Below are 17,753 nucleotides of genomic sequence, written 5' to 3' on the forward strand. Positions count from 1 at the left end.
GTTTATTGGTTGTTTCTTTCTTGGCAGTTTCCTTATTTTTAATCATGTTGTGCTAGGGTCATATATGGATTATTTTACTATGATATGTGGCTTCCTTTATTGGTTTTAGGCATGTAAGAAATTTAAATTATGACATTCCCCAGTTTTTCTCTATCCAATTTCTAAGAACTTTTTCCTACACTTTCCCCAAATCTTTCATCTTTTTTTTTCTTCTCTGCTTTCTTGTTTGTCTCCTTTTTTTTGCAAATAACTCAGAATTTCAGAAGAAATAATTAAAAACTAGAGTAGGGCGGAAACTGCCTCCTTTGCCCAAAAAAATTCCTGCCCATTTCTGAGGGCTTCTGAGATTGATGAAACTACGGGGGAGTCTTTAAAACCCCCTTAGGGAAGGAGCCGGAGGTTCTTGCCAAAATGTGCAAGTAACTCAGTTCTCTCCTGCTTCAGTGAAAAGGAAATCAGTCGTTTTCATGCTTGCTGAGACCCCAATCCCTTTATTACTCATCCAGATGAATCATTTTTTCTTTAGGAATATATTTTTACTTTAATTGGAATTTTTATTATCATTTTATTCAAAAGTCCTTACTTTTCTCTGAATGTGCTGGTTGCACTGAGCCTTTCGGCTCACTACCCTGATCTCCTCTTTGTTCTGGAATCCCAAGCACCCGTCAGAGTGCCTGGACTATCAGAGGTTCACAGTGAATGTTTGTAGCAGAATCAAGTGGGTCGTTCAGCCTGCGCCCAGCTCTTTCCTTAGGCTGCTGTTATTTATTATAATTTGTCAGTTCATCTTGGGTGCACTTTTAATTATTGTTGGACTTTGGGTTCACATCTCAGCTACAGTATACGTTTTCTGAAAGTAAGGAATAGCCCAGTATTGTGAGCGTAATTAGCAGTGTTGAATCATGTATTTGAATGTGCTTAGAAGGGGAAGTTTCAGGTGCCTAGAAGTTACTAAAATAAAAATTAAAAGTACAAAACCAGAAAACATAGGCTTGTACAACGCGAGCAGGGAACCCTGTTGTACACGACGGACTGCAGCAATAGCATGATTATAAAAATGTTCTCGCATGGATTGTAGCAAATGTACCGGCACTAGGTGTCAACAGTACGGTGGTACATGGGAATTCTGTATCTTATGCATGGTTTTTCTGTAAACCTACAATTTCTCTAATAAAAACTCATAATAATATAAGAACCCCAGTGGTTGCCGGTGGATCGGAGGGAAGGGGTGGCTGGAATTGTCCCCGGACTCTACGCGCTGGCACGTCCGTTTCCTGCTGTTACGACCGTGTAGAGGGACACCTTGATGAGGTTTTCCTGTTAGAAAAATCTTCCGGGTCAGAGTGGCAGATAGACGGGTTGGTGTGGCAGTGGATTGAGGTTAGTGTCAGGAGCAGAGGAGGCCCCGGAGGGTCGGGCACGCGAGGACCGTGGCGGACGGAGCTGGGCCCTGCCTCTGCCTTTTCCGACCCCGTGACCTCCGCAAGTCACTTACTGCCTCGGACCTCCTCTCCTCAGCCGTAACTAGAGGGGACGTACGTGTTTGCCTTATGAAATTGTATCTGCAGTGAATGAAGTAACACGTAGGGAGACTTCAGTACGGCATCTGGTGTACCACACACACCTTTGGATAATCTTTGTGGCTGTTCATAATAAATTTGGGGATCGCAAGGGAATGAAGAAGGGGTTGGAGAGGTGCGTAGGAAGTGGAGCTGATAGGCAGCAACTGGCTGGCTGATGGGTGCAAGGAGAAGAAGGGATTTAGGAAAAATCCCAGGTTTCTGGCTTGGCACAGAGCAGACAGCAGGGGCGTGCTGGGGGCTGGGCGAGCCGCGTGGGGAGTGGGGAGGACACTGCGCTCAGGCCGACGGGACGTAGCTGCGGTGCAGCGCGGTCATCGGTCAGAAGGTGGAGACACGCCGTGGATGTGGTGATGGGGGTCAGGGGAGAGTGCTCGGGACAGGGCTGTGGGGCCACCAGGGGAGCCAGGCCCGGGAGGACGGAGGCAGGGCCAGGACCGGAGGAGGGTGCCCTGAGCGGTCGGGAAGGGGCGACCAGCCATCGGGGAGTCGGTGAGCTAGGAGAGCTGGAAAAGCATCCTCGGGTTTGGTTCCTGATCAGCCCAGTGCGGGGAGATGGGGAAAAGCAGGTGTAGGTCGTTTCCTGAAGAACAAGTACCAGAGAAGGGAAAGAAGGAAATTAGAGGTGTACGGTATGGCCAGGAGAGGTCATTTCTATTTGTTTGACTTGGGGCTTTGCTTCTCTTTCTTCTTGAGATGGAAGGACTTGGGAACACTTCCATGATGAAGGGAAGCGGCTGTGGGCAGGTTAGGAAAAGGGAGGGGCTGAAGGCTGGGGCAGGGCCTCGGCGGAGGCGGGAGAGGAGCCGAGTGGAGGGCAGCTCTGCGTCGGGAGCTCCTGCAGGACACCGCTGGCCGAGGGGAGGGAGTGGTGCACTTGGGGTCGTGCCTCCAGTGCTGATGACTCCCGTGCTGATGACTCCCGTGCGTGTGGCCTGAGCTCCTGTGCCACAGCCTGACCTCCTTTTTCTGTGCTTGTCTTTTAGCTGAGGATCGTCTCTGTAACTTCCACTCGCCCAGCTTCCCGAGGCTCTCAGGGGTGGAGATGAGAGGTTCCGAGGAGGCGGCAGCGGGAAAAGTGTTGCAGCGGCTGATCCAGGAGCAGCTGCGCTATGGCGGCCCGGCCGAGAGCATGAACCTGCTGGCCATTCAGCACCAGGCTGCGGGGGGTGCCCTCCAGGCGGCCCACCCGACCAGCGGCCTTTCTTCCACCGAGAACCTGGCCCAAGAAGGCCCACAAATGGTCTACCAGTCGGCCCGCCAGGAGCCGCAGGGTCAGGAGCACCAGGTGGACAACGCGGCGATGGAGAAGCAGGTCCGGTCCCCGCAGCCGCAGCAGAACAGCGAGGAGCTGCCCACCTACGAGGAGGCCAAAGCCCAGTCGCAGTTCTTCAGGGGGCAGCAGCAGCAGGGGGCCGTGGGCCACGGCTACTACATGGCCGGGGGCGCCAGCCAGAAGGCGCGGACCGAGGGCAGGCCGACGGTGAGCCGCGCCAACAGCGGGCAGGCGCACCAGGACGAGGCCCTGAAGGAGCTCAAGCAGGGCCACGTCCGCTCGCTCAGCGAGAGGATCATGCAGCTGTCCTTGGAGAGGAACGGCGCCAAGCCCCACCTCCCCGGCTCAGGCAATGGGAAGGGGTTCAAGGCAGGCGGGGGGCCCGCGCCAGCCCAGCCCTCCAGCAAAGCGCTGGACCCCCGCGGCCCTCCGCCCGAGTACCCCTTCAAGACCAAGCAGCTGCTGTCCCCGGGCAGCAAGGCCCAAGACCACGCGCTCTTCTACGGGGACCAGCACCCCGCGCTGCTCCACGAGATGGGCAAGCCGTACCCCGCGCCGCAGCCTGCTCGGACAGAAGTGGCCGTCCTGAGGTACCAGCCGCCCCCGGAGTACGGGGTGACGAGGTGATTACTGAGTCCACGGCGCCCTGGGTTTCTCAGGACGCGGCGGTCAATTTTCTAGCACTTCGTATTTTCAAGGCCTTTTTAGGTTTCTGTCGTCAGGTTTTTCCCTTGCGTATAATATTTTATAAACTACTTAGTGAAAATATGTGGGGTGAAAAGAACAGAGCGTTTGGGGATCTTTTCTAAAGACCCCGGCGGGCAGGTGGGGATTGACGAGCTTGGGGGGGGCTCAGTTCCTGGCTGGCCTTGGGTCCTCCTGTCATTTCAGACGAGATTCTAAGGCCTGGAGAGACAAATACGTTTCCACGGTACGTGGCCGAGGCAGGGGGGCTGGACCTGAGGGTCCTGACATCACACTCTTGTTCTTCTCACTCCCTGCCCTGACTCCCGGTGGTGCCTCACTCCACCTTCCGACTGCCCGAGCGACTCAGCAGCACTCACCGGGGGTTTGCGCGGTCCCCGATGCCAGGGGTTCAGAGGTGCAGGTCGGCCCTGACCACCAGGCTGCTACGGCGTCCTGTGCGGACACAGCGTCCGGGCGGACCTTTGCAGGGCTGTGTGCAGATCCAGGAGAGAAGCCCCGGACAGTGCGGGCGAGCCCAGGGCCTCGCATTGCTCACACCTGGCTGCAGCTGGAAGAACGTCATGGGAAGGTGCCACGTGAGGGGCCTTGAGGGACGAGGAAGGGGTGCAGTAGCCGTGCGCGCCGCGCAGGCGGGAACGAGCTGCACCAGTGTGATGCCACGCTGAGCCAGAGGTGGGCGGAAGCGGCAGCAGGGGTGTTTGGTGGGGAGCTGAGCCCAGATGGTGATGGTCACTCTAAGGAGTTGAGAATACACCCTTAAGCCACGGGGAAAGCCGTGGTTTGCAGGAGGGACAGCATGCTGCTGTTCAGGCCGACGTCCTGGCCATGCAGGGTGAGTTAGGAGAAGGAGGCTGGCCCTGAGGACCTGCAGGGACAGATTCATCGGTATAGGTGAGACCTGGCGGGGGCAGCCTGGGCTCGAGGCCGTGGGAACGGAGAGGAACAGCATGCGTTAAGAGGCGTAGGCACAGAGGATGGAGGGGTTGAGCCTTCGATGTGATGCGGAAGTTGAGAGTAGGCAGCTGGAAATCAGGCATTTGGAAATCAAGCTCTCAGCAGAAAAATTGGTTTCGAAGACAGAGATTGGGCAGTCTTCAGTGTTTAGATGTTGGTGAGCTTGTGGAGGAAGAGCATGGAGCACGGGAAGAGAAGGCCAGCGGCCACTGCACGTCATCGGCTGGTTCTTCAAGCTCAGAGGGCTGTACAGTTCTGTTTCTAAATGGAATGAGATGCACAGCTTCCCAAAAGGGAGTGGCTGGAGCTTGGCAGAGAGAAACCTGGCTGCGGTGTCACGTGCTTCCCATTGCTGACGCATTTCCCCACAGCGGCTGGAGAGCGCCAGCCTGGAGGCAGTGAAACCAAAGTTTAGACCTCTGTCAGGCAGCAGGGCTTATTCTTCCCAACAGGGTCATAATTTGATCCCACTGGAGAATCGAGAGAGAGCAAGAGACTCTTTTTTTTCTCCTGGAAGTTCTTTCTGTCAAAGGAGAAATTTAAACTAAGGAACTATGAGCTTTGAAGAGTTAAAAAAAAAAAAGTCTTCAAATCACTGGTATTTGCACTGATTTAACAGAGTTACTTAAAGATAAATAAAATTTTCCCCGAATTGTTCCAGAATTTGGTTTATGATATTTCACATTTCCCTGTTTAACTTGGCCTTTAGAACTTGATTAAAAAAATATCTGTAGAAGACGTCCCCTTTCCCTCCTCGGCATCGCTCTTTAGAAAATGGCTTCACTATTTAGCCAATGCCGAGCATCGAGTGGGCCATCGTAGGTGTGGGGTGAGGCTGCAGAGAGGCACTTCTTGAAATTGTGGGAGTGTCACTTGTCTCAATGCTGGGACATTACAAAGAAGAAACGTATGAGGATTTGAGCCGATTCCCAGCGTGGCCGCTGGAGCGATATGACCCGTCGGAATGTCCCAGGAGCGACAGACAGGCCCTGAGGCCGACAGGCCCTCTGCGGGCCCAGCCCTGGCTGGCCGGCGTTGCTCCGCGGGTGCAGCCCGTGGCCCAGCAGGTAAACAGCTGCGACCACACCAGCCTGCTCCAGGCGTGTTCGACGTGGCCAACTCAGAGGCTGCTGCTGGAGCCAGCGGTGCGAGCCGTCGAGGTCGTCTGACGTGGGAGTCAGGTGGGCTCCTCTTGACCCCACCGAGGGCCTTGGCTCAAAGGGCAGTCCTGCCGCCGCTGACGCTGTGTTTAAGAGCCGCTGCGGGCTGTCCGGGGAACCAGACCCTGCCTCCTGGGCTAGAGGCAGAGGCCTCTGAGTGAGGCCCTCGGTCTCCCTGCCTCGTGCTGCCCAGTGGAGGGAGCAGGTGGTGAATGTTTCATGGCTCGTCCAGCCCCCGAGGTTGCTGAGCCTTCGCGCTCCTTTTCTGCCTACGGGTAGGAAGGTCCCCAGGGCCAGGTGAGACCTGGGGGAGCAGACGAGGGCCGAGAGGCGTGCAGGCACCTTGCCTTCATGGCTGACGGTGGAGGTGCGTGGGGGGCGACTGTGGAAGCTTCAGTTCCCTGGAGTCTCCCCGCGGGGCTGCTAGGCAAGGCCGAGGTGGCCTGCTCCGCCTGAGCCCTTGTCCTGAGTGGCCTGTGGCCGGTGGAGGTGGCCCCAGCGTGCTGGGTGGGTGGCGGGGACCCCAGGGAAGGCGAGTCGGGCACAGGTAAAGGCGCTCGCTCCACTTTGCTTTTCCTTCTTTGTGAAAGTGGAAATGGATGGGCACGAGGACAAGGTGGGAATAGACGGGCTACTAACTGGAGAGCTACGCTTTTAGAAAAGCAAGTGTTGGACGTTAATTCTGACTCACTTTGTGTAAACAGCATGTCCAGAAGTAAGGATGTGGCTTGTGCCATCTGCACTACTAACGGAAATTAGTGCATGAATGAATACTGGTGGCTGATCTTATTTTTATCAAAATAGCCTGACTACGTTAGTCAAAAAGCACCACTACCACCACACCAGTCTATCCCTACTTCAAAAAATTTGGAAATTAGAGATGCTAAAAAATTACTTATAATCTGCTTTTTTAATATAACCACTTAAATTTTTGTCTATGCAAAGTAATTTTTTCATTTATTTTTTTAATTAGAGAAATTGTGAGCTTACAAAACCATCATGCGTACTGTGCAGAATCCCATCCAGCACCCCTCCGCCATCACCTCACACTGCTGTGGAACATTTGTTACAGATTATGAAAGAACACCATCAGACTATTACCACTAACTACCGTCCATATAGTGTGCACTTGGTATATTTTTTTCTGTACAGCCCCTATTGCTAACACCTTGTATTAAAATTGTACATTTGTTATAGTTCATGAGAGAACAGTCTCATGTTTGTCCTGTTAACTACAGTCTATCTTATATACTGTCCCATGCCTTGTACAGTCTGTCCAGAATGTACGCAGTGGCTCTCACTTTCATCAGAAAGTTCTACAGCCATCGCCGTGGTAAACCTTTGAATGTTTTCCTTAGCACTAAAGAAAATCCCCCATACCCCTGTTGTGGACCCTTAGCATTGATGGAGTACCTTCTTTGACAATGATGCAAGAATGTTACAGTATTGATGTTACCTGTAGTCCATAAGTTACAGTAATTGTATTTTTCCCATGCATCACTATATTCTTACCACTTTTTATTAATAATAGTGATGTGCATTTGTTCTAGTTCATAAAAGACCATCCTTGCATTTGTACTATTAGTCACAATCTTCAGCCACCTCTGGGGTCACTGTGTTGTTCGGTCCCTAGATTATTCTCCAGCTTCCTTTCAACTGACACTTACATCCCTAGACTACTGCTTTCCGTCACAATCCCATTTATAAACCAGCCGTATTAGTTATACTCACAGTAATGTGTTACCATCATCTCTGTCCATTTCCGCGCTTTTACAGTCAAGCTAATTAAAACTTCTACATACATTAAGCAAAGGTACCCCTTCTCAGTCCTTATCCTATCTCCTAGAAACTTAGAGTCTAGGTTTTAACTGCATCTGTTTATTCATATTTAGTTCACATTAGAGAGACCATACAATATTTGTCCTTTTGTGTTTGTCTTATTTCATTCTTTGTCTTCAGGCCATGTTATCATATGTGTCCCAATTCCATTTCTTCTTACAGCAACATAGTATTCCATTTGTATATACCATGTTTTGTTTATCTGTTCATTGGTTGATGGCCACTTGGGTTGTTTCCATCTTTTGGCAATTGTGAATAATGCAGCTATGAACGTCGGTGTGCAAATATCTATTGGCGTCACTATTTTCAGTTCTTCGGGATATATTCTTATTAAAGGGATTATTGGATCATTTGGCAGTCCTTTATTTAGCTTCCTGAGGAACCATCAAACTGTCTTCCACAGAGGTGGCACCGTTCTCCATTCCCACCAACAGTGAAGGAGTGTTCCTATTTCTCCACATCCTCTCCAGCACTTGTAGTTTTCTGTTTTTTTGTTTTTAAATAATGGCCATTCTGTGAGGTATGAGGTGGTAACTCATTGTAGTTTTGATCTGCATTTCCCTAATTGGCGGTGATGTTGAACATTTTCTCATATGCTTTTTTGCCATTTGTATTTCCTCTTTTGGAAGGAATGTCTAAGTTTTTAGCCCATTTTTTAATTGGGTCGTTTGTCTTTTTATTGATGAGTTGTAGCATCTCTTTATATGGCATAGAATCAAATCCTTACTGGATTTGTGACTTCCAAATATTTTCTCTCATTGAGTGGGCTGCCTTTTCACCTTGACAAAGTCTCTTGAAGCACAAAGGTGTTTAAGTTTGAGGAGATCCCATTTATCTATATTTTCTTGCACTTTGCTTGTACTTTTGATGTAAGGTTTACACCACCTACCCCCCGGTCTTGAAAATGTTACCCTATATTTAGTTCTAGGAGTTTCATGGTTTTAGATTTTATATTTAGGTTGTTGGTGCATTTTGAATTAATTTTTGTAGACGGTATGAGTGAGGTAGGGGTCCTTTTTTTTTCTTTTGGTTATGGGTATCCAGTTCTTGTAGCACTATTTGTAAAATAAACTCTTCTGCCCTAGATGGGTGGGTTTGACAGTCTTGTCAAAAATCCCTTGGCTGTAGATGTGAGAGCCTGTTTCTGAACCGCCAGTTCCATTCCATTGGTCTACACAACAGTCCGTATGCCAGGGCCCTGTTGTTTTTACCACTGTAGCTAGGTAATATGATTTAAAGTCCAGAAGTGAGAGTCCCCCAACTTTGTTCTTCCTTTTTAAGATATTTCTGGCTATTCGGGGTCCCTTACCCTTCCAATTTTGATAATTGGGTTTTCCGTTTCTTTTAAGAAGGCTCTTGAAGTTTTTAATCAGAATTGTATTGGATGTGTGCATCAATTTGGGTAGAAGTGACATCTTAAAGACATTTAGTCTTCCCATCCCTGAACACAGGCTGCTCTTCCGTTACCAGGCCCTCTTTGAGTTCTTTTAGCAATGCCTTGCAGTGTTCTGAGTGCAGGTGCTTACATCCTTGGTCAAGTTGACTCCTGAATATTTTCATCTTTTTGTCACTATTGTAAATAGGTTTTTTTTTCCCATGACATTCTCCTCAGATTGCTCATTATTAGTATATAGAAATGCTCCTGATTTTTGCATATGAATCTGAACTCATTTTATTAGCTCTATTAGCTTTTAGTAGATGTTTTCAGAATTTTTTAGATATAGAATCATATCACCTGTGAATAGTGAAAGTTTTCATTCTTCCTTTCCAATTTGGATACCTTTTATTTCTTTTTCTTGCCTGATTGCTCTAGCTAGAACCTCCAGCACTGTACTGAACAGCAGTGATGACATTGGGCATCCTTGTCTTGTTCACAATCTCAGCAGGATTCAGTCTTTCACCACTGAGGACAATGCTAGCTGTGGGTTTTTCATACATGCCCTTAATCATGTTGAGAAAGTTTCCTTCAATTCCTATCTTTTGGAGTATTTTTATCAGGAAAGGATGCTGGATTTTGTCAAATGCCTTTTCTGCGCCATAGGATCATATGATTTTTCTTCTTTGATTTATAATGTGGTGTATTACACTGATTGATTTTCTTGTGTTGAACCACCCTTGCATGCCTGGGATAAAACCCACTTGATGACCATGAATAATTGTTTTAATGTGCTGTTGGATTCAATTATCGAATATTGTTGAGGATTTTTGTGTCCATATTCATTAGGGAAATGGGTCTGTAATTTTCTTTTTTCATAGTATCTTTAACTGGCTTTGATATTAGGGAGATATTTGGCATCACAGAATGAGCTTGGTAACATTGGTTCCTGTTCAAGGTTTTCAAAGAGCTTGAGTAAGATTGGTATTACGTCTTTGAATGCTTGGTAGAATTCGCATGTGAATCCATCTGGTCCTGGGCTTTTCATTTTGGGGAGTTTCAGTCTTTTTGCTTGTGATTGGTTTGTTGAGGTATTCTATTTCTCTGGTCAGTATAGCTTGTTTATATACTCCTAGGAATTTTTCCATTTTGTCTACATTGTCTAGTTTGTTGGCCTACAGTTACTCATTGTATCCTCATCTCTTTTTTTTCTGTAGGGTTAGTAGTAATGTCCCCATTTTTATTTCTCATTTATTTATTTGCATATTCTCTCTTTTGTCAGTCCAACTGAGGATTTTTCAATTTTGTTGATCTTGAAGAACCAACTTTTGGTTTTGTTAATTCTCTTTATTGTTTTTTATTCTCAATTTCATTTATTTCTGCCCTGATCTTTGTTATTTCATTCCTTCTGCTTGCTTTGGGCATAGTTTGCTGTTCTTTTTTTAGTTCTTTCAGCTGTGTAGTTAGGTCACTGACTTTAGCTCTTTCTTCTTTTTTTAATGTAAACACTGAGCTATAAATTTCCCTCTCAGCACTGCCTTTGCTGCATCCTATAGGTTCTGATATGTTGTGTTCTTGTTTTCATTCGTCTTAAGTTATTTATTGCTTTTTCTTGCAATTTCTTCTTTGACCCACTGAAACAATTTGCTGTTTTAATCTCCATATGTTTGTGAATTTTCCCTTTTTCTGCCTGGTGTTGATTTTCATCTTTATTCCATTATAATCAGAGAAAATGCTTTGTATAGTTTTGATCTTTTTAAATTATTGAGATCTGCTTTGTGACCCCACATATGGCCTATCCTGGAGAAAGATCCATGAGCACTTGAAAAGAACATATACCCTGCTGTTTTGGGGTGCATTGTTCTGCATATGTCTGTTAGATTTAGTCCATTTTATCATATTATTCAAGCTCTGTTTCTTTCTTGATCCTCTGCCCAGATGATTTGCCCAGTAGTGGTGTATTGCTGTCTCCCCAGGTATTATTGTAGAGACTTCCATTTCTCCCTTCAGTTTTTCCTCATATAATTTGGGGCATCCTGTTTCGGTGCATATACATTTATGATTGTTATTTCTCCTGGTGACTTGCCTCTTTTTAGTGTATAAATACTAATGTCTCAAATAACAGCTTTGCTTTTAAAGTATTTCATGCAATATAAGTAGAGCTACTCAAGCTTTTTTTTTTAATTGATTACTTCATATGTAGATTATCTTCTTCCAGCCTTTCACTTTGAATCTATTTGTATCCTTATGTCTAAGGTGAGTTTCTTGTAGACAGCATATAGATGGCTTATATTTTCTTATCCATTCTGCCAATCTGTGTCTTTGAGTTTAATCCATTAATATTCAATATTATTATTGTAAAGGCAGTTTTTGCTTCACCCATTTCAAGGTTTGGGTTTTATCTCTTATGTCTTGTTTTCACCACTTTTTACACTTTGTTACTTCTACTGGTATAATCTTCATTTCAAGACTCTCTTCCAAGCCTCTCTTCCAAGCTTTCTCTTCTTCTTTTTCACCAGGAGGCCCCAGAGATCGAACCCAGGTACTCGCATATGGTAGGTGGAAGCTCTATCACTTGAGCTACATCCGCTTCCCCTCCAATGTATTTTTAATTTAATTTGTTGTGCCTTTCATCCCAATAAGATCTGCTTTTTTCTATGTATGTCTTCAGATTTTTTTTTAAGATTTATTTGTTTGTTTGTTTATTTATTTATCTCCCTTCCCCCCCACCTCGATTGTCTGTTCTCTGTGTCTCTTTGCTGAGTCGTGTTTCTTTGTCTGCTTCTGTTGTTGTCAGTGGCATGGGAATCTGTGTCTCTTTTTGTTGCGTCATCTTTCGTGTCAGCTCTCCATGTGGGCGGTGCCATTCTTAGGCAGGCTGCACTTTCTTTCGTGCTGGGCAGCTCTTCTTACAGGACACACTCCTTGCGCATGGGGCTCCCCTACGCGGGGGACACCCCTGTGTGGCAGGGCACTCTTTGTGCGCATCAGCACTGCACATGGGCCAGCTCCACACGGGTCAAGGAGGCCCAGGGTTTGAACCGCGGACCTCCCATGAGGTAGACGGACGCCCTAACCACTGGGCCAAGTCCGCCTCCCTGTCTTCAGATTCTTTGTGCTCACCCACTGTCTTCTTGATGTCCTCGCTCTCTCTAGCCACTATGATGATTAGCTGTCTCTGCTCCTTCACATCTTCTGGAACTTAGTCTGTTCCTTTGACTGGGCCATATCTTCCTGTTTTGGGTATGGATTGTAATTTTTCTTGGTGTCTCAGTGTCTTATTTACTAGATGACTTGTGTTCAGCCAGTCTGAATTTTTTTAGTTTTTTGCCCTTTCTCTTTTGCTGTTTGAGGAATAGGAATTGAGGATGTGGTTGGTACTGTTAGACACGGAGGCTGAAGCTGCCCACAGTGCCCCATGGACCAATGAAACCTGCCGCCTTTCTCCCCTGCCTGGGCAGGGACAGAGCTGCGGCCGTGGGCAGTCGTCCAAGCCGCGCCGGCCCAGGCAGTCTGTACCTGCCTGGAGAGACTGCCGCAGCTCCCCGCCCCTGCTCCCCTGCCTGGGCAGCGATGGAGCTGCAGGTGTGGGCAGCAGGCCATGCCATGCACAGATGGAGCTGCACGTGTGGGCAGCAGGCTGTGCTGTGCACAGGTGGAGCTGCAGGTGTGGGCAGCAGGCTGTGCCGTGCACAGGTGGAGCTGCAGGTGTGGGCAGCAGGCTGTCCATGCCCCCTCCCCTGACGGGGTGGGAATGGCGTCTCCAGTGTGCCCAGCAGCTAGTTCATGCGAGCCAAAAGCGGCCGCAGTTGCCCAGGGAGGCTGAGGGCTCCCTGTCCGTCTTGCCCCATCAGGGGCGGGGATGGCTCCACAGGGGTGTCCAACGCTGAGTGCCTGTGGCCCCGAAGCGCCTGCAGTTGCCTGGAGAGGTTGCGAAAACACTGCCTCCCTCCTGACCTGCTGAGGACGGAGATGCGTCCACAGGCTTGCCCACTGAGCTAGTCCCTGCTTGCCGAAAGCTCCTGCACTTGCCCGGAGAGGCTGGGGCAGGGCCCTCCAGCTTCCTGCATGCCGAGGTGGGGCTGACGCCTGGGCTAGGGCTGCAGGCCCATCTGAGGGAAGAAGGCCGGTCCCTACTGTCACTGCCATGGTCAGTCAGCCAGGCTTCCCCTCGTGCTGGGGGCTCTTTCCGACTTGGACAGGTTCAGACGTTAGCCGTTCTTACGGTTGGACTTTCGCCTGCCGACTTTCCTCATCAGTAGCTGAGTTCGGTGCCTGGCCACCTCTTCCCTCCCCATTTTTGGGAAATGGCGCTGCCAGCTTCAGCCAAGGAGTCGCTCCTGGGAGGATGGGCACTGGCCCCTGGAATGGAGGGTTGTCTCACACTTGTTCTCTGCAGAGGGGCAGTCTCCCTCCTTTCTTCCTAGGAGGCTGCAGCATGCTCTGCTGGTCTCCAGGGCCCTAAGCAGGTGCCTGCACAGCTCTGGGTGGTCACTCCTGCCTGTCGCACCAGCTGATTTAGGAATTCCTTACTCTGCCGCCATCCTGCCTGCTCCTGAGATCACAGATGCATTTTCTTGCCTCACAATCCTTGATTAATACCTGGGGTTTTTTTCCAGATCGCATTGTATCACAAGCTTTTTTCCACAATGTTCATTGTTGTCATAACCATCCTTTCCCTTTTTATGGCTGCATAATCCATAAAGTATATCATCATCATTTCTTCTAGAAATAATATAAAGATCAAAATTTCCATATTTGGGATTATTTCTTTAGAAATCGATTTCTAGAAATGAAATTATTGGGTAAATTGAAATAATTATTTAATAGCTTCTGATGCCAGATAACTGCATAAATACTCCAGTGCCTGTTTCACTGTTTTCCCAGCTTAGGCATGATAATTACAAAAGCTTTGTCAGTTTATTTAACAGGCAAAATAGCTCCTTGTTTTATTTTTTATTTTTTTATTTTTTTAAAAGATTTATTTTTTATTTATTTCTCTCCCTTCCCCCCCAGTTGTCTGCTCTTCTGTGTCCATTCACTGTGCGTTCTTCTGTGACCGCTTCTGTCCTTATCGGCGGCGCCAGGAATCTGTGTTTCTTTTTGTTGCGTCATCCTGCTGTGTCAGCTCTCCGTGTGTGCGGCGCCATTCCTGGGCAGGCTGCACTTTTTCTTTTGCACTGGGCGGCTCTCCTTACAGGGTGCACTCCTTGCACATGGGGCTCCACTACGCGGGGGACACACCTGCGTGGCAGGACACTCCTTGCGCGCATCAGCACTGTGCATGGGCCAGCTGCACACGGATCAAGGAGGCCCGGGGTTTGAACCGCAGACCTCCCATGTGGTAGATGGACGCCCTGACCACTGGGCCAAGTCCACTTCCCAGCTCCTTGTTTTAATTTGCAGTCATTAGCTGTGTTAAGTTTTTTTATATATCTTGCTACTTAAATTGATTTCTGCTGTGCTCAAATGATTTCTGTATTTTAATGGATTCAGAGTAAACTGGAGTCCGTTTCCTTCACTTGCCCCGATTTTCCACTTCCTGGAACCACCTGCCCCCTTGGCAGCTCACGGTGCTTCCTGGGTCCAGGGTGCCCTGGTCAGCGGTCCTCAGTCCTCGCCGCCCTGCCCAGGGTGGTCTGTGCAAGGCCACCAGCGTGGGCGCAGCGGGGCGGCAGGGCCGACCTCCCCAGGTGGGAGCTAGGTGTGCAGTGGAGGTGAGGGTCTCCCCCCGATAGAGGCTGCGCGGGGCCCGCACTCCTGCTGAGGAGCCCCCGACACCCCGTTCTCCATGGAGCCCGTGGCTTGGCCTGGGGCGCGAGGTGTCCGCCGTCCTCCCTCCCTCGGAGGGCCCTGGAGCTGGCCTATTGGGCCTGGTCCGTGTCCTGGCAGACACTGTTTTAGCTCTTCGTGTTAGTCTGGTGCCTCAGCTCGGCAGGACTGAGCACGCCTGCTGGGGTGGAGCGCTCCCGCTCGAGCCCCTGCTCCCTGTGGCTCTCCTGCTGACCCGGCCAGGCTGGTGTGGGGTTCGCCCTCCCAGCTGGGCAGAAGCCGAGAAGAGGTCACTGCTCGGCGCCGACCTTGCCTTTGTTATTTTTAATACGTCGGTAGGTGCTTTATGAAGACACAGCCTGGTGGTGCTTGTGTCCCTGCTTAGCCCAGGGAGCGGCTGCTTTCTCCAGGGCGCAGCCTGTCACCACCACCACCGCCCTGCTCAGCTAGGTCCAGGAGACCCAGGCGGCGAGCGTGCCCCGCATCGCTAGTGTTTTCCTTAAAAAAAAAAATAGATGCACATTTTTTCCAAAATTCTCTCTGATTTTGTTCCGTGGAAGGAGTCACATGAGCAGCTTTCTCTGGCAAGAAGCCAACTGACAGTGCGGGAGGCGGGAGAGCAGGGCTGGGCGCCCCGTGTGCGCTGCAAAGGACAGCGCTGTGGCTCGCCTCCTGGGCCCAGGGACCCCAGGCGCGGAGGGCGGCCTTGAGGAGGGGCCGGGTGCAGCCTCCCTCCTGTAGGCTGTGCGTCGCGGCGGGCTGCGCTCAGAGAGGACGGCCCTTGGTTCCATCTCTGAGCTGCACGTGGCTGGAGGAGGAGGGGAAATGGAGGAGTAAGTTGTTTCCAAAGTGTGAGATACAAAGTGCAGTTTATACGGTTGTGGAAATGGACTGCTGCACGGCCCGAACGGCCAGCCAGACCCACGGCCGTCACACTGACACTGCTTCTGGGAGAGCGGATGTAGCTCGAGTGGTTGAGCCAGCGCCTGCTTCCCACGTGTGAATCCTCGGTGCCTCCTAAAACAAAAAGACTCTGTGCTTTGCCTGCAGTGGAAATGAGGGCATGGAGCCTTGTTTGAATTCCACCAGCTAAGCACGTTTAGAATACCAGCATTAGAAGGCAGGAGCTTTTAAAATAATTATTAAGCTCAATTCTGGCTGGACAAGCCAAGTAAATTGCCTTGTTTATCCTGAGAAGTCGCTCCGCAGTCTAGGAAGTTTGGGAGCTAGGGTCAGTCAAATTCAGGTTGCTTGCTCAGGAAGCAACACAGTTCCAGCCGTAATGCTTTAAATGAGTAGCTTCTCCAAACAAGAGGCTTGTCGTTTTTTTCTTAACTCACCCAGGAGCTGAGCCTCACTGTGCACATTCACCTTACGGTCTCTTCATGGCCGGGCTCCAGCTGCCCGGGGTTTGGGCAGAGGCGACTGAGGGGGGAGCTTGGGCTCTTCCGCTTGGCAGTTTGCCCAAGTTCTCCAAGCCTTGTCTGTGACCTTTACGTGTTTTCTTGAAGCTGTTTTCCTTACACAAATGATACATGTTCAGTGGATTGTAGAAGATGTGGAGATACCCCCTGCCCCTAAAAAACAAAAGAGAAGGAAAGTAGGGATTACCTGCTGACCCACGGGCACGGGGCACACGGGGCGCCCAGCCCTGCCCTCCCGCCTCCCGCACTGTCAGCTGGCTTCTTGCCAGAGAAAGCCGCTCCTGTGACTCCTTCCACCGGCCACAGTTCACACCCTTGTCCAGGATGCTCGGAGGATTGGTAAAGAGATAAGAAGCCACACAAGTCGGCACGCCCTGTGTGAACCCGAGGTATTTTAATGGATTTGGTGTGAAGTATTAAAGCCTGAACCCTTCACAGCCAAGGAGCCGTTTATTCCTTTTTTCTTCTTCTTCTTCTTTATTTTCTTTTAAATGTTACTCAGAAAATATGAGGACCCATATACCCCCAACCCCCCTACCCCACTCCTCCCACAACAACCTCTTCTGTCATCATGGCACATTCACTGTACCTGGTGAATACATTTTGGAGCACTGCTGCACCACATGGACAGTAGTCCACACTGTAGTCCACACTCTCCCCCACTCCACCCAGTGGGCCATGGCAGGACATAAAATGTCCAGCACCTGTCCCTGCAGCACCTCCCAGGACAACTCCAAGTCCTGAAAATGCCCCCACATCACATCTCTTCTTCCCTCTCTCTACCCTCAGCAGCAACCGTGGCCACTTTCTCCACATCAATGCTACAATTTCTTCCCTTACTAATCACAATAGTTGCCCAGCAGAACACCAGTAAGTCCACTTTAATCTATACACTATTCCTCCATCCTATGGACCCTGGGATGGTTAAGTCCAGTCCCCCTCTACATCAAAAGGGGGCTTAGATTCCACCTGGGTGATGGGTGCAGTTCTCCTGCTTGCAGTTGTAGCCACTCTTGGCTCCCTGTGTGGTGGTTGACCTTCACCTCCTGTTAGCTGGCCTCTCATTTTTAAAATTACTCCATTTCATTTCTTTTACTTTTCTCTATTAAAGTAACACATGCTGATTTTTTGCTTATGTGCATTTTCAATTTTTTTCCTATAATGCCCCTGTATTGCTTAGATAGTGAAATGTTTTAAAAAGTCATATCTCTTCATTGTAGAAAATAGATAAAATACAGAAAAGTATGGAGAATTAAAAAATCCAGGAAAACGGACTTGGCCCAGTGGTTAGGGCGTCCGTCTACCACATGGGAGGTCCGCGGTTCAAACCCCGGGCCTCCTTGACCTGTGCGGAGCTGGCCCACGCACAGTGCTGATGCGCACAAGGAGTGCCCTGCCACGCAGGGGTGTCCCCTGCGTAGGGAAGCCCCACGCGCAAGGAATGCGCCCCGTAAGGAGAGCCACCCAGCATGAAAGAAAGTGCAGCCTGCCCAGGAATGGCGCCACCCACACTTCCCGTGCCGCTGACAACAACAGAAGCGGACAAAGAAACAAGACGCAGCAAATAGACACAGAGAACAGACAACGGGGGGAAGGGGGGGGATTTAAAAATAAATAAATCTTTAAAAAAAAAAAATCCATAATACTGTCACCTAAAGCCAGCCA

The 17,753-nt window shown here is 49.4% G+C and overlaps 1 protein-coding gene across 14 annotated transcripts in view; it reads left to right on the forward strand.

Moving 5' to 3' along the window:
• AMOTL1 (angiomotin like 1) overlaps window positions 1–17,753 on the forward strand; it is a 181,370-nt gene that overhangs the window by 103,482 nt on the left and 60,135 nt on the right. For all 14 annotated transcript variants that reach the window (XM_004461998.4, XM_071212308.1, XM_058289219.2 and 11 more), the window contains one exon: window positions 2,567–3,479. In XM_004461998.4, coding sequence (XP_004462055.2) covers window positions 2,626–3,479 — 854 coding nt within the window. In that variant the 5' untranslated portion in view covers window positions 2,567–2,625. The remainder of the gene's footprint in view (window positions 1–2,566; window positions 3,480–17,753) is intronic.

Source organism: Dasypus novemcinctus, chromosome 27 (assembly GCF_030445035.2).
Source record: "Dasypus novemcinctus isolate mDasNov1 chromosome 27, mDasNov1.1.hap2, whole genome shotgun sequence".
Lineage (NCBI taxonomy): Eukaryota > Metazoa > Chordata > Mammalia > Cingulata > Dasypodidae > Dasypus > Dasypus novemcinctus.